General features: G+C 44.4%; 1 protein-coding gene across 1 annotated transcript in view; it reads right to left on the bottom strand.

Annotated features, from left to right (window-relative positions):
- Positions 1–301: 301 nt before the first annotated feature.
- The window catches only part of LOC116941586 (angiopoietin-4-like), a 28,352-nt gene continuing 13,405 nt past the window's right edge, over positions 302–15,248 (bottom strand). The window contains exons 5-9 of the mRNA XM_032952778.2: positions 14,297–14,400; positions 12,154–12,255; positions 10,242–10,408; positions 5,020–5,150; positions 302–769 (exon numbers count right to left, since the gene is read on the bottom strand). Coding sequence (XP_032808669.1) covers positions 609–769; positions 5,020–5,150; positions 10,242–10,408; positions 12,154–12,255; positions 14,297–14,400 — 665 coding nt within the window. The 3' untranslated portion in view covers positions 302–608. The remainder of the gene's footprint in view (positions 770–5,019; positions 5,151–10,241; positions 10,409–12,153; positions 12,256–14,296; positions 14,401–15,248) is intronic.

The following is a 15,248-nucleotide window of genomic DNA, read 5'->3' as shown; positions in this document are numbered from 1 at the left end:
CATCTAACAAAAAATTATCCTACGATGCAACTGCCATTGGTCAAACGTCCCAATGCTGAAAACTTACCTGCAAATTACTCAATTTGGATTACACATTGCAACACCAGAGTGGCAGCCAAGGAATTAAACGTACATGTGAGGGTGTCCTCTGAAGAGATGGAGCGATAAAATCAGCTAGTGTGTAGGTGTTAGATTGATTATTGCATATATAACATATATATGTAAAAAGACCGTTTGGGGAGTCCTTTATCCAGCAGTGGATTGACCATCGCTGATTAAAATAAATAAGCATGAGCCTGAGTATTTTTGTACCGTGAGCAACTTTATTATAATGGGCTTTATTCATTTTGTAGTTTATGAATTTATCATAAAACGTAATATAACCTTTATTATATTCAAATTAAAAACGGTGTTCTTAAATTGTTCTTAACATAACCCAGGTCATCCTTGCAAAAGAGGGAATTGTGTTTCATGTGTATGAAAAGCTTTATTTTTCACCCTCCTGGTTAAATAAAGGGTGGGCCATTATAACACACATCGTTATATACAAACACACACAATTATTCGATGATTTAAGGAATGCAGTTGGTCGTGTGGCCCACGTGGGATCAATAGTCTATGGGACGAATCATCATTGAGGTGCGCGAGAGGGAGTAGCTCCCCCCTCTCCAGTAGTGCCACTTGATCCCATTCAAACGCCGGCTTCTTCTCCCAGAGGTGTAGTGGAGACCATTGAGGTTAGAAGGGCCACACGCATCAAACCACCAACCTGGGGAGCCAGGAAGATTAACGATTCTGTCAGCGGGAACACAGAGGAACACACAGGAACACACGGGAAATGTGCAAAAGACGGGAGCAAATGTCCCAATGTGAGTGATGGCAGCTTAGTTTGATGGTTCAATGACACACCCTACAGATGTGAACTATTGCGTTGACGACTTAGTATCTGAATAAGGCGATTTGAAACGAATGTATGAATCTGTTTATTAATTAGAAGGCCAGATAGCTTCAGCGGTCAAGCGAGCAGCTCGCCGAGTTAAAATCCTGGTTGAGGATTGACTCAGCCCATTATTCCGCTGGGATGAATAAAAACGATTGCTATTTTGTAGGAGACTCAAGAGCTGTTGTCCTCTGGATAGACTGGCACCTGCCATAGGAATGTGTGGCATTCCCCAGAGTGGCTCAGGACTGTAAACAGTGGATGTGCACCGCCGCAATGATGATTTTAGCAGAACATGACTTCGGCTCATCGACTTTGCTTCATCAAACTTTTGCGCGTGAAAAAATGCGTACGCGCTTGTAATTTTATTGTGACAAGGCACGTTCATTTTTGCCTCGGGACACTAACGGAACACATCAAAGAGGACATCTATGAAGGAGATGGAGCGATTAAATCGGCTCACGTGTGAGTGCTCGAGGATCGTTAAGTCGCACGATCGAGAGAGATGGCAGTCGCTTTGGGAGGCCTTCATCAGCAGTGGATTGATGATGATGACGGTATTCATACATTTAACTCACTACGCAGAATTTGACATTCTTCATTAAATCCTACTCTAAACACCCAGGAATGTCCTTGACGATCGTGACGTCACTCCACATCGGCCAGCCCCCCTCATTAATATTCATGAGCAGGTGACGTCCGCCAAATAGACACCCCCACCCCTCCTCATTAAAAATCATGAGCGGGTGACATCACTCAACATCGAACAGCTCCCCTCATTAATAATCATGAGCAGGTGACGTCTTCCGAATGGACACCCCCCATTATTATTACCTACTATAATGAGCCAATAATGTCTGTGTGCAACGCTAGTGACGTCACTCCACGTCGACCAGCCCCCCTCATTAATAAAATATAATCATGAACAGGTTACGTCCTCCACATGGACCCCCCCTCCCCCGCATTAATAATCATGAGCAGGTGACGTCACTCCACATGGAGCACCCTCCCCCCGCATTAATAATCATAAGCAGGTGGCGTAACTCCACATCGAACAGCCCCCCTCATTAATAATCATAAAAGGTGACGTACTCCAAATGGACCCCCCCTCACATTAATAATAATTAGCGGGTGACGTCACTCCACATGGGGGCGAGGCGCCTCCTCCCCCCTCCTCAGCGTCAACTGACAACCCTCACTACAAAGGCAGAACCCTCACGTCACGTGATCTCCATAACGCTGTTGAGACATAGAAGTAAAAAGGACGTCGTGATGAACAAGGGATTATAACCTTTAAATGAAATAGGTCTGTGTCACCGCTGCCTTACAAATTGCACACGAATTGATGCAATGAATATCACGTCGCGGTCTGATTTTCGCTTGCAAGTTTCAGATTTACCGCAATACACCCGTATCTTGGATGGGCAAAAGGCTCGTTGTAAATAATTACCATTATTGTATTATTAATCTAATATTTTAATTACCATATTAAACATGTTGATAACATTTTTCTAACTTGAAGCTGAAACAACCCACGCTTGTTCAGTAATTGCACATAATGGGGTTTAGAACTGTTCTCACTCATTAACCTGAAATGCCAAATACTTTGGGATAATTTTAAGCGGCATTATCTACTTATCGCCCGAACCACGGCGATGTAATTACGTCTGTAGCTAAATCTTGGTAATCACTTTCTTATGGGTGTTTTTATTTGTTAAGGCCTTTGCATAACATTTATTTTCTTAATACACGCCTGTTTCCAAATGGCCATTCGTGTGTATAATTAAATGAAAGCTAAAAAAATACCCTTTTAAATGTATTTTATATACATATTATTATTAGTCACCGATCATCTACTATTACCAAATTAAATAGCAAATAGTAAAGTGTAATGATTTGTCTCTTGTAATTCAACGGATCGTTACAATTCAGGGTCACAAATCAATTATTTTTTTTACTTTACATTGTAATGAATGCAGTGGCCTCGAGTTGCTCAGTGGGGGGTTATGTGTAACAATTACATACGACATTAGAATTGAAACACATGCAGTGCGATGAGCTTCAGAATCAAAACAACTCACAGTGATTTTTTACTCAAATGAGCATTGAGGCGGTGCTTGATCTACAGTACACGGCCCTGAGCCAGTTGTGAAAATTTTACATTGTTATGATGGGGTAGAGTCTATTTTAGGGGATCAATCACTTTTAGTCAACCCCCAACCAGGATTTGAACTCTCAACCTTCGATTGCGAGCCGCTCGCTCAATCACTAAGTGACCGGGCCTGGTAGCTCAGCAGTACTGGAGAATCAATGCACCATGAAAATCCCTTGTAAATAGCATGATATCCACATGTTGCATTGTTTTCCCATTACGCTGTATTTGCTGTCGTTATTTTCCTTCCCAGGCTGGCTGAGTAGAGACAGAAAGAGATAGTGTGTGTGTGTGTGGGGAATTGATAGTGTCGCGTATCCTGTCGATACATACACACATTATATGTGGCATCTGGCTGCCAGAAAGAATCATGACCAACTATTGTTGGAAACGAATACGAATAACCAGCCTCGGGACAAGGAACTCAAGTCAACCCACACTTTGACTTTTTGTTCGGCGATGAATATTAAAAAAATGCAAAAAGAAATCACGAGCAATACACAGGGCTTGTATCCACATAAATATGTAAATTAGCCCATTTAGGAATGCAGTAAAAACATTGGTTTACACACGCGCACAAACCATTGGAATCTATTCGTCTGTGAGCATTTTCAATTTAAAATAGAAACAGGCACCTCCTTTTTGTCAATGCATTATTTGTCAGGCTTTACAATGCTGGTCAGCATGGGTTGGTAAACGTGGGGAGCCTAGCCGTACGGGATGCTGCACACGCGCAGCATCAAAGCACCATCCGCCTTGAAGCAATAGCTCAAGGCCTTCATAATATTCATAATAAAACGCAATTAGCTCAAGGGTCTGCCTCTCCAGGTTTGGCGCAAGAGGAACTTTGAGTCCTGGCTCTGCACCTCAAGAGGTCTCGAACATTGCATCCCATTCGCAAAGTGTGTGCTATTATTATTTTGCTGCACGGCCCTCTGCTGACAAAGTATACCCAACAGCTGCCTGCAACACCTGTTCTACGCATGCTGGTCACTAATCAACAAACCTAGCCAGTTTTTTTTACCTCGCTTAGCTTCTGCGATCTGACGAATTTTGAAGCATGCCCCCGCCATCTAAAGCACTACATTTTTATCACCGTACGTTAAATTACGTAAAGTGCCTTGAGATAAGGCACTCTATAAACGTAACGTATGATGATATTTGGTCAAAAGTGGCAACCTTCATATCTACAATAAGATGCAGCGTTGGGTTCATGCCACACAAAACTGGTAATTTTTCAATCGTCTCTCTTATACATGATTTGATCTTCATTTCTCAGCCACGTAGTCTCAATTTCATCATGCAAAACATGTATGGAGTATATTTGCATGCTGTGCATTGCCCATACAAGCCGCTCACCATCCTTCCCACAGGCTATACACGAACCTGCACTCATACGAGTGCACTGAGAGAGGAGCCTCACAGGGCTCTCCCTGGTGCCCATGTCAGCTGTGTCCAACAACTTGAATGTGAACTCGGTGGAAACACTCTCAGTTGCCCAACGGACCTTGTCGACCACAGCTGATGCGGGCACTCCACCTCGCTCACGTGTGCAGATCCGCAATTGCATGAACACGCCATTGCCTGCAGAAGGGCATCTACCAGGAGGAGGTCAGGACAGTTCGTCTGGAGGGTAATTTTGGCCTACTCTTCCGTGCTTGCCAGACGTCTTGGAAGAAGTGGCAGTACCCACACTTTACTCAACCACGCGTGACCTGCCAATAAACTAACCGTGGTGCACCCGTGTACACCGCTGGGTGGACAAAGGAGGGGCGATTTTAGAAACGTGCCCCCATTGTTTCAGCGGCAACGCGAGGACATCGACCCGAACCGGCAAACCTCCGGGTAGCGAGTCCGGTGTGCGAACCACGACCGCCACCGCAGCGGCATCGCGAATGGCCATGGAGTCTAACCCATTCGCTCGCACCTCCTGTGCTCATCTGCGCACATCTGCAGGGGCAGTTGTCGTTGTCCGCGTCCCTGGTACTGAAGTCGATGCCCCCCTGGGCCAGGCTGCTGTGCTTGCCCGCCGTGCCCGAGTAGCCCTTGACAAGGAGCCTCAACAGGGAGAAGCACGGAAAGTGGGGAGAAACACAGCACACCGTGAATTGGGAACGGCAAAGGCATAGTGACTGGGAAATGTCCCAATGGATAATTTGCATGATTCGAGTCATTTCTCTTTTGTGCACACAGTGGCGGTGCGAGCCCGAAGCAGAAATTATTTTTGGAAGCCCCCTCTTCATGAATTAGATCCCAGTGAGATAGAAGAGATATAGACAAGAGAGATGGCGTGAGATGAAAGAAGAGCGATTCAGACAAGGTCGAGTTGAGAGAGCTCATCATTTTAGAGATAGGCGAATTAATCATGTTAATTATCTTCTATTCATGAAGATTTCCATTTGAGGTGATATTTTATCGCACGTGTTTTTAAGAATGCTGGCGTCCCTGCAGCTGCGTGTGCCCCTAAGATTGTATCGGTTTGCTTATTCCGAGGGCCACTGAGTGCACAGATGAATCACATTGAAGCCTGAGAAAATATATCAGCGCTCTTATTTTTTTTTAATCTGGTGACACGAAAAATATCTGCTCATTAGGGCACAGACACATACCCCACACCGAATGCCACATATTGATTGTTGTGACACGTTTTCTTTGCCATAATGAATTGTACTACCCTATTCTCCTGATCATGTGATGCTCCGAATTGTAAGACACAGTATATCCAAAACGTGTCCTCCGGTGTCAATGAAGTTATTCTGATCAAATTCTCTCTCTCTCTCGCACACATAAACCTAACTGATCATAAAACATTTGATTTAAAATATAGCGAAATAAAATACATCTAATAATAATAGTCCAGAGAATACAGTAATAGGGCAGAGGAAGAAGGCACGCAAGAGAACGATGAAGGATAAGCACATTATAAGTTAAAATAAAAACAAGCTTCATGCTGAAACAACAGTAAAAAGAGCAATGTTTTTTCAATGATATCGTGTAATATAAATGTTCGTGTAAATACAATTTAATTACGCAGTATTTACTGTATCAAGGAGATTAAGCTACACTTTACTCGTCTTAAAACTGCAATAAACGCAGTCCTGGACCCACTCTCTGTCGGCTTGTAAAGTCCCGTCTCAAGCTCATGATGTGGCATTCAAACGACAAACCCGACATCAAGTGGCGGAGGGGTTAAGTGTATTGCTTTGCAGATGAAAAGCGCGGTCATAAACATCCGCGTTTGTTACAGGGTCGCCTCAGCGTTAGCAAACGGGAATCAACTCCCACGATTGGAGCTTGATAGGAGCAACGCGCACCGCTTATTAGGAGCCTGCACACAAAAAATAAAACCTACTGACCCCGTCTGAATGCGATTGCATAATTGTTTCCCTTTTTGATTGGAAACAGACCACTCGGCTGAAGACTGTTGCTGCGGAGTCTACGATTGCTCTATAGCGCTCGGATTGTACCACCACCTTCGCGCGGCTATGTGTCCGACTTACCACTCCAATGTGCTGGAACCGGATAGCTTCCGAAACATCGGACATCGTGCAACGCGCGGCATAACCGGCAGACGCATCAGGAGGGCTTAACAGCACAACCGTGAAACCCCAACGCAAGCAGTATGCTAGCTCTGGTTTGTTTGTTTGTTTAAGCTTCTATCGGCAGCACAACTCTGGCTGTAGCCTGACGATGCTGGTTGTAATCACTGGCGAAACGTCATACTCGAATTGTAAATGTTGTGCGTTTACTCTCCAACACATCGGTGTGCTGTGCTAGCAACGAATTGGCCACGTTCTGTTTACGCGACAAACCTTACTAATTGGCTGTGTCGGGCGGTGGCGGGTTTTAACGGCACATTTATATATGTACGAGGGCCTCTCCAAAAAAATCTCTGTTATGGACCTCGTAAAGCATTGGTCATCGCTATACATTTATAACACTCGAAATCATAGCTTGTTAACTGTGTAATATTAGATGGGAACTGTTTCAAGGATCTGACAACCAAATCAAAGCCAAAGGCAGTGGAACCAAATAACAGCTCGCCGTTGAGCTCACTGCTGCAACAGACGAAGCAGGGAAGTCAACGTTTCTTGGCGAGGGCGATTTTTGGGCCGCTGAGGTGGTGAGCGGTGGGCATGGGCGCAGTGTTTCTCGGGTGCTCGGGACACCCAGGCGCTTCTCAGAGGCCCTTTCCACACGAGGCTGCAATTGACAGGGAGCCCACGTGTGGACACACGTGGGCTCCCTGTCAATTGGTTCATGAATTTGCCCTTAAAGTTAGTCGTCGTAGTAGTTCTGCGACTTGCAAAGATAGTGCAGCACAAAATGACCGGGTGTTTGTACGAGTGAAACAAATGTGCTAACACTAACGCGAAAACAATTTGCTTACGCAAGCTTGATTGTACAGCTGTGTTTCATTCTACTACCGTGCTGTGCTGTACAGCTATGCCCATGATCTTTCAGGTTTGTACCCTGCGGCGTACGACACGATGTCCGCCGTTTCGCTCCACATGCCGGTGAACTTCTTTATCCAGCTCCAGAAGAACCCACAGGCACACGCCAGGGAGCTGTATTCAATTCGGTATTTTTCGCAGATTGGAAATACCGCAAATTAAATTAATTGTATTTACACCTTTTGACAACTGTATTTAGTCGAATTTTACATCCAGCAAATGTGTATTTATACTGGAGGAATCCGATGAGCTAAAAAGCTATTTTTCACAGATGTCCAGTAGTTCTCACAGATGTCCAGAATTTGTTTTATCCATAGGCCTATTTTCTACAAGTATTATTATCCAGTCGGTCTGATTGACCTGGGATTCTCCCACGGTCTATGGATTGGCCTCTCACCATCTGTGATTTTGTGGAGAGGAGGAGGAAGAATTTGCTCAGTTGGACATCTGTGGAAAATAGCTTCACAACTCCAGTCTAAATAGAGATTCTGATTCAGTGGTGTCCTTGGATAACATCAATGTATATCGCTGATATAGAAGGCGTGCACGTACAATGCATCCTGAAACTTGAGATATCGACGAGGGAACGTGACCTATATAAATAAAAAACCACAACGCTCACTCGTGCAATTTGCACTTGCAGAAGCACTCAGCAGCATCGGTAGGAGCTAATCTACCAGCTATGGCAATTGCCCCCTTCACGCATTACCGACAAGCTGTGTGTCTGCCATGGGCGGGCATATGGGCTCTTGGCAGCCCCGTACATTGTGAGGGTCCCGATGCCCGTCAGGGTCAGTGGTCGTAAATGCTCCCAGATGTGCAAACATTTGTTTTGGCAGCTCTGAGTAGGGGCAGATATGCAATCCTCCTAGTAGTGCCCGTCTGCGTAACCAGCAAACACAGAACTGCTCCCAAGACGTAAACACAAATGGGGATTCGCGTATGCTCCGGATTATAAGACGCACTTTATTTGTACCCCTGTATTTTATTGGTAAAATGTTGGGGTGCGTTTGATTATAATCCGGTACTCTGCGTGTGCATGCTGTGTGTGCGTGTGTGGGGGGGGGGGCGGTAGTGTAGCAGTTAGCGCTACAAACCCGGCGACCCGAATTCGATTCCCGCTCACAGCCAACACTGGTGACGATTATTTGAACCGGTCTTGGGCCTCCCCTAAGTCGACTCGGCCTCAAATAAGTACCTCGTGCGATGTGTAAATATCGCCACTCGGGAGACAAAGGCGGCCGGGCGTGCTGTTGGCCCACCCACCCCCTCGTGTGCCGTGCCGGCTTTCAAAGGTGCTCGTTAACAGCACTTGCCCCAACAGTCTGTTTAGGCTATATGGGGGGTCTTTGTCTTTGTCTTTCTTGTGTGCGTGTGTAACCAAGATCGGCATCTGTGGAGGAGGCTCGTGAAGGACGCTACTGGGCATTTGGAGGCAGTCGCCCTCCAACAACAACGGAGGGCAAGAGGAGCGATGCTCACAACAACGAGCGGAGCGCCGGGCGGATAAAATACAGCGAGTTGGCACAGTAGGGGTTACAGCTGGGTGCATCAGCCAGTCATCTCAGTCAGCCAACCCATGGCACCTGGGTCTGTCCCGTGACCTCCTGTCAGCGAGCCTTCGACACTTCACGTAGCCTCAAGGTGCACCTAGCCTGGCACAGGCGCCGTGGTAACGCCACCATGACTTCGTGGTGAATGGCAAGTATGGGTATTGGTGTGTGAGCTGATTTGTATAACTGTATTGACGCTAGGAAAACTAAAATTGGGTTGAGTCTTACTTTATGGAGCGCCTTATAATCTTTAGAAAACAGTGTTTTAGTATTTTAGGCCAATGACACCCTCATTTCAAAAGTCTTGCTGTGTTAGCTTTCGTTTGTGGTGTGTTGGCTGTAAAATACTACTGTAGTTCAATTTTACTAAAATGTTACAAAGGCGTAGAATATGAGCTGGCAGCATACTGAGATAGAAAAACATAAATCTAGGACACTCTTGAAATGAGATTGTCCTTTATCTTCAATTATAATCTCGTACAATCGCCAATATATCTCCCATATAATTGTATCGGCTTTTATTATCATAAAACAGTCACTTATTGGTAGATCACACAAATTGTCAGACAGCCAAACCCAATGTATTGCAAGGTGGCCAGGGGATGACATCACAGCATGTGCACTGAATCCAAACTCTGATTGTTTTCTCCTTGTATGTGCCAGTTTTATATGGATACTCCAGTTTCCTCCCACATTAAACGTTGCACTTATTGATCGAATTTGCGAGCATCCTAATGCAAGACCCTCCAAAGAAATCGCCTTCAGATTCAGTGAGGCTTTCTTGGAGAAACAAATGACATTGTTAATATTACGTGAAAAAGATAACGTTTTATAAAGTAGAGCTCTTTATCGTTCCACCGCTAGATAAGGGCTGTACCATGCCTTGCGAGCTGTGAAAGCGATTTGGCCAGACTTCAACCACGTTGGTGAGTGCGAGTTGGTAAAGGTGGTGTGGTAGCGCAATGGATTTGGCTGCACTGTCCTCTCCGGCTCACAGCACCTACTACACCTGTCTTTTGCACATGGTGTGGGTCGCCCATCCAAACACTTATCCAGGCTCAAACCGACTTAGCTTCCAAGATCTGATGAGATCTCTTGGGTGCATTCTGGAAGATTTGGTCGCAGGATTTGTGCATAGCCACCTGTAGTTCTGTCTCTCGCCGGCGAGCTGGAAGTCGCTGTAGTGAGCATATGCAGAATGGCCTTCCCAGTCCCACAGCATGATCCTCAGCTGGCTCGGTTTGTTGCTGCTTAGTTGGTGAATCAGCTCGTTACCCAGCCAGTGCTCGCCAGACGGCAGCCCAAAGCCCTTTGGGCCCGCGGTTAGCAACACAGAGCACAGAGCAGTTTGAAACAACGGTTAGGAATGAGCATCTGAAATTGGATCACTACTCATTTAGCGTAAATCAGAAGTGTGAAATGCATCCACGTGCAAAAAATAAACTCAACTAGTCAAACAGTTAGATCGCGCATTGTGGGATGAAGAGTGGGTACTCCCATGTCTTCCAAGAAGTTTTGCCAGCATGGAAGAGTAGGCCAAATACCGTAGAGATGGACCCTCTCGTGAAAGCCGAGCAGTCTTGTGAACAAGCCGTTAAACAAATACTCCAAATAGAGTGTGCACTATTTATAATATTTAAAGACTGCTGTCATGTCGTTATCATCATCTATATATTAGAAACGTTAACCAGGAATTAAGAAACTGGAATTCACCCAGGCAGTAAACTGTATTTGTGGGGCATACTACACAGCGACAAAGTTACGGAATATTGATAAAGAAAATATCATTACAGTAATTATTTTTTTTTTAAATACATTTCTCTTATCCAGTTCCAGAGAGCCTAAATTTGTGAAGAAGCTTTGAGCACGTGGAGAAAAATATCAGACATCATGCCGAACAACACGGAGTACACCCTGAAAACACCCAGGCGAGCTGTATAAAGCAATTCTGAACACCGAAGCAGCAATAGTAAATATGAAGGAGGAGCATTACCTGAAATGTCACCTATTATATATAATATATATATTTGTTCCTGAGGGCAGTGCTTTTGATGAACGTGCTGAGTGTGTATGCAGACAGTAGAACCCTTTACTCATCTGCCTTACTGCCACTACTTATCGCTATGATTTCAGCCACTTTTTGTCGTTGTGTAGAGGTGGCGATATGTATTGTAACATAAGCTAAATCAAAAACATATATATACTTTAACACCAGCTGTGAATTGGGGCCCGTGGATAAAACATTAATACATTACTCATTCAGTCCTATGACAGTGGTGAATAATTATGATGGTGGAAATAGTCTTGTTAACAGTGTGTGCGTCTATATTACTGCCAACTGCTGTGGTGAAAATATATATTTGGGGTATAATCGAGAGGATAGTTAGGAGGAGTATCATGGACAGTGCAACTTCATCACTAATACACTATGCATCATACTGCTCCTAATCCACCTACTGCTCCTAACCCTGAGAGAAGGGGTGAGGAGCAATGTGATGCATAGTACAGCTTCATCACTGCTGCACGAACGTAATCACGGATCACAATCGATCTTGTGGCCAACATTCTTCACGCCACCCTTTGGGTCCATCCATTCCATAGCCTCTCCTTGTCAAAATAAATCCCAAAAAGCCACCACGTACATAGCCACTGACCCAAGCGATTGTAAGGTCAAAGCCAAAGAAACCAAAAATTACAGTTGCAGGAGTTGCTCCAACATAATTAAAATAGACCTCTGTCATGCTGGTACAGCACATATAAATGGTTGGACACAAAATCATTTTTATTCAATGTCAGTTAAGCTCATTTTATTTGCTGGGAAGGAGCTTTATTAGCCACAGTAATTATCGCTTTCAATATAATTGATGGTTCAGAAATGGGCCATCTCAGGTCACATTTCTCCGTCATAATTGCTGGGAGGAAGAAGGAAAAAAAATCGCTAAACTGAAACAAATGAACAAAACTAAAGGCAGGCGTTTGATTTCATTTTTGAAGAGCTTTGTGAAAGGTTGCGAATTGCTTAGGCATCTTCCCATCTAAACGGTATCCTCTCACCAGTTTGTACTCTTGCCACGAGCGGTGGAAGTCTACCGACCCATCTTGCCGGCGCTGAATCACAGTCCACCCCCCACCACTCGTGTCCATGTCGCAGTACACCTGAGAGACACGTGGGTAAGTGGGTAAGGGCGATGCTCAAAAGTAACAACAGAACCGACAACAGAACAACAATCGTCTAGTTAGCCGGCCAATAATAATGATGAGGTCGTTAACCCATGAAAGCCGTGGTTGACGTTTTTTTTAGAGGACCCTTGGTCCACTTGAGTTTCGGCCACGAATGAGTTTTTGACACGTTGAAGAAAACTGGGAGTGCCAGAAGCAATGGCGGAGCCAGGATTTTCAGGTAGGGGGGGGGGCAAACCCCTCCAGCAATGAAAAATGATAGAGGAGTTGTTAGTAAGTAAGGACTTGTCCCTTGCTTTTTATTCGGCGCGTGTGCTCCGCCAGTGGCCAGAAGATAGACCCATTCATACGAGATAGATTCAGGAATCCATTGCTCCTCTTCTGTCGCCTGACTACCTAGCAGTCCAAGCGTATAATGCCTGTTCATTCCAAACAGTTTCCCAGTCAAGTACTGACCAGGCTGAAGCATGATTAGCTTCCAAGATCAGGTTGATTTGGCCCTAGGCATCGTGAGGAATCTCTTCGGGGTGAGAACATGGATTGCAACAGCAGAGCAATAAATAACAACGATTTTGCCTTGGTAAACACAAATACATGAATATGGAACCATTAGCTATATTTCAACTCACTGATATAATCAAAGCAAATGCTTATACAGCTCACATCATAATTGCATTTACATGAATAAAAATCGTAATGCATGGAATGCACAAACGTATGATTTTATTCTAAGCAGGGCAATCACACTGGATGATAATCAAGTAATGAGATCAGGAGGAGCATCATTGTTACCCTGATATAGAATGCATTGGTTGCATTTAAAGAGCAAATACAATCATTTCAGCCGTGTGGTCCCTGTGTGGTGTGGCGTGGTCAGCCATAATCCTTGCAGCTTACAAATTGTGCATATTTATATGTATTTTATGCAGGTGAAATCTGCACTGAAATTTGTTTTGCGCACGTTCGTTTGTTTACAATAGAACCACGTGCCACCACATAACGAGGGAATTTGACTCCCATCGGATTCGCTCTGAAACTATTGTTAGACGGCCCTGCATTTGTACAGTGGCCAGCTTTTGTGCTTTGGGAAGCTTTGTGCAATTCGCATCGGCGAAAATCAAACACCGGGTGAACACTCCCGCCGAGAGTGCGCTGCTAAGTAACTCTCCACTGGCCAGTGCTTTAGCAGCAGTTTCTGGTATGAGGGATGAAAGTAATATATATGTGTATATATACAGGGTTGATTTGAAGCTTTCGTGACTGCAGGAATCCATACTCTTTGGTTCTTTCGGTAAAGTCACGTAGGTCGAAAAATAAAATAAAAAAATAATATATCACGACGTTTCGATCGCAACACAAGCGGTCGTCCTCAGCCAGTTCCACTGCTGGATTCTTTTTTTCTGCCTGAGGACGACCGCTTTGTGTTGCGATCGAAATGTCGTGATATGTATTTCTTTTTTTTTCTATCTACGTGACTTTACCGAAAAAATCAGAGTATATACAGGGTGCTTCAAAAAAATGTGAACACTTTGGAGAATTTGTAACAAGGCCACGTGACATGCGCTGCTGCCTCCGGGCTCTGGAGATCACCTGGAGAAGATTCCAGGCCACGTGTTGACAACGATGGCGAACAAGTGGAGACTCGTTGACTTTTTGAAGATATTAACATGACATTTGTTATCATGTTACAGTGTATTATCCGTCCTTTTTCAATTAAAGAAAACGATAGTCCCTTATAAGTGTAAAACAAAAATTGAAGCACCCTGTACAGTAGTCAAAGAGGAAATCATGCTCCACCAGTCCAATTATAGAACTGTTCCGTTCGCTAACGTGGATGCGGTTACGATGAATCCCTTCGTGTGGAAATGGGCTGTGCAATTACCCGAGTGTGCAATTGCCCCCAGTGACAGAGATGTCTTTTAGCAACGGGTTTGGAATATGTCATTTTCTGTTCCAGATTTTATTATTTTATTTTTTTATCATTCAAGACATTATTTTTTTTGATCTCCTCACAAACCTTCACAGGACGGCTGGCGTTGGCCACCCGGATGGTGTACACTCCGCTGACCGTGCCTCCCGAGCGAAGAATCTCTCCGCAATCACCGGCCCGGGGCTCGTTGCCTGCAGAAGTGCGGTGCCCTCGTTAGACGGACACGAGATGACAGGCACCGCGATCTGCGAAACAGACTAATGAGAAATGGCATGCTGGCGACGTAATATCGCCAAACACGCATTACACATTAGTCTTCATGTAGGCGCTTTTCAATATCAGTTAGATTGAGTGATTTATAACGGTGAATGTTGTTATGAGACTTGCAAAAAAAACTGTTCAAGTAATTTCCTGAGCATTTAGGCGGTTGCTCATCTGCTCTTTGCAGCCCTGAACAAGTGGTGGAAATTTACCGTCCCTGCGGTGGTGGGCGAGTCTATCCGTAGAACAACCACTGTTGACTTCACCACGAAAAGGGTTCCCCACTTTATTGACCCCAGTGGGATGATGGACTGCAGTAACTCCCGACCAGGATTTGAACTCGCAACCTGCCAATTGCTGCGAGTTGCACGCTTTACCGTCACCACCTGGCTGATTAGCTCTCTGCTGATATATATAAATGAACGATGAGGTTTTTTTTTTCATAGTGACACATTAAATACAAGTATTTTTCAAATAAGATTTGACTAAAGATGAGTTAAATCTTTAATGTGCTGCATATAATTTGACACGTGATAAATCATTGGTTTTACTTTAACATTATCAGCTTATGTGAATACAAAATTGGATTATTATCGTACACATGTGTTTCACTCAAAATCTGTGAAAGAAAATACATTGACTGAACAAGGCACTATAAACAACATGTAACATGTATCGGACACTTTCAAATGTAACAAACTCAAAATAACTTAGAGGCCTATTTTATTTTGCTTATGGGAACCCTACGATTCACTTGCGTGAAAATGTTGTTCATTTA

Source organism: Petromyzon marinus, chromosome 12 (assembly GCF_048934315.1).
Source record: "Petromyzon marinus isolate PM22_M1 ecotype Great Lakes invasive population chromosome 12, UKy_Petmar_22M1.pri1.0, whole genome shotgun sequence".
Lineage (NCBI taxonomy): Eukaryota > Metazoa > Chordata > Hyperoartia > Petromyzontiformes > Petromyzontidae > Petromyzon > Petromyzon marinus.
The sequence above is the reverse complement of the archived record's forward strand: the minus strand, read 5'-3'. Positions and strand labels throughout refer to the sequence as shown.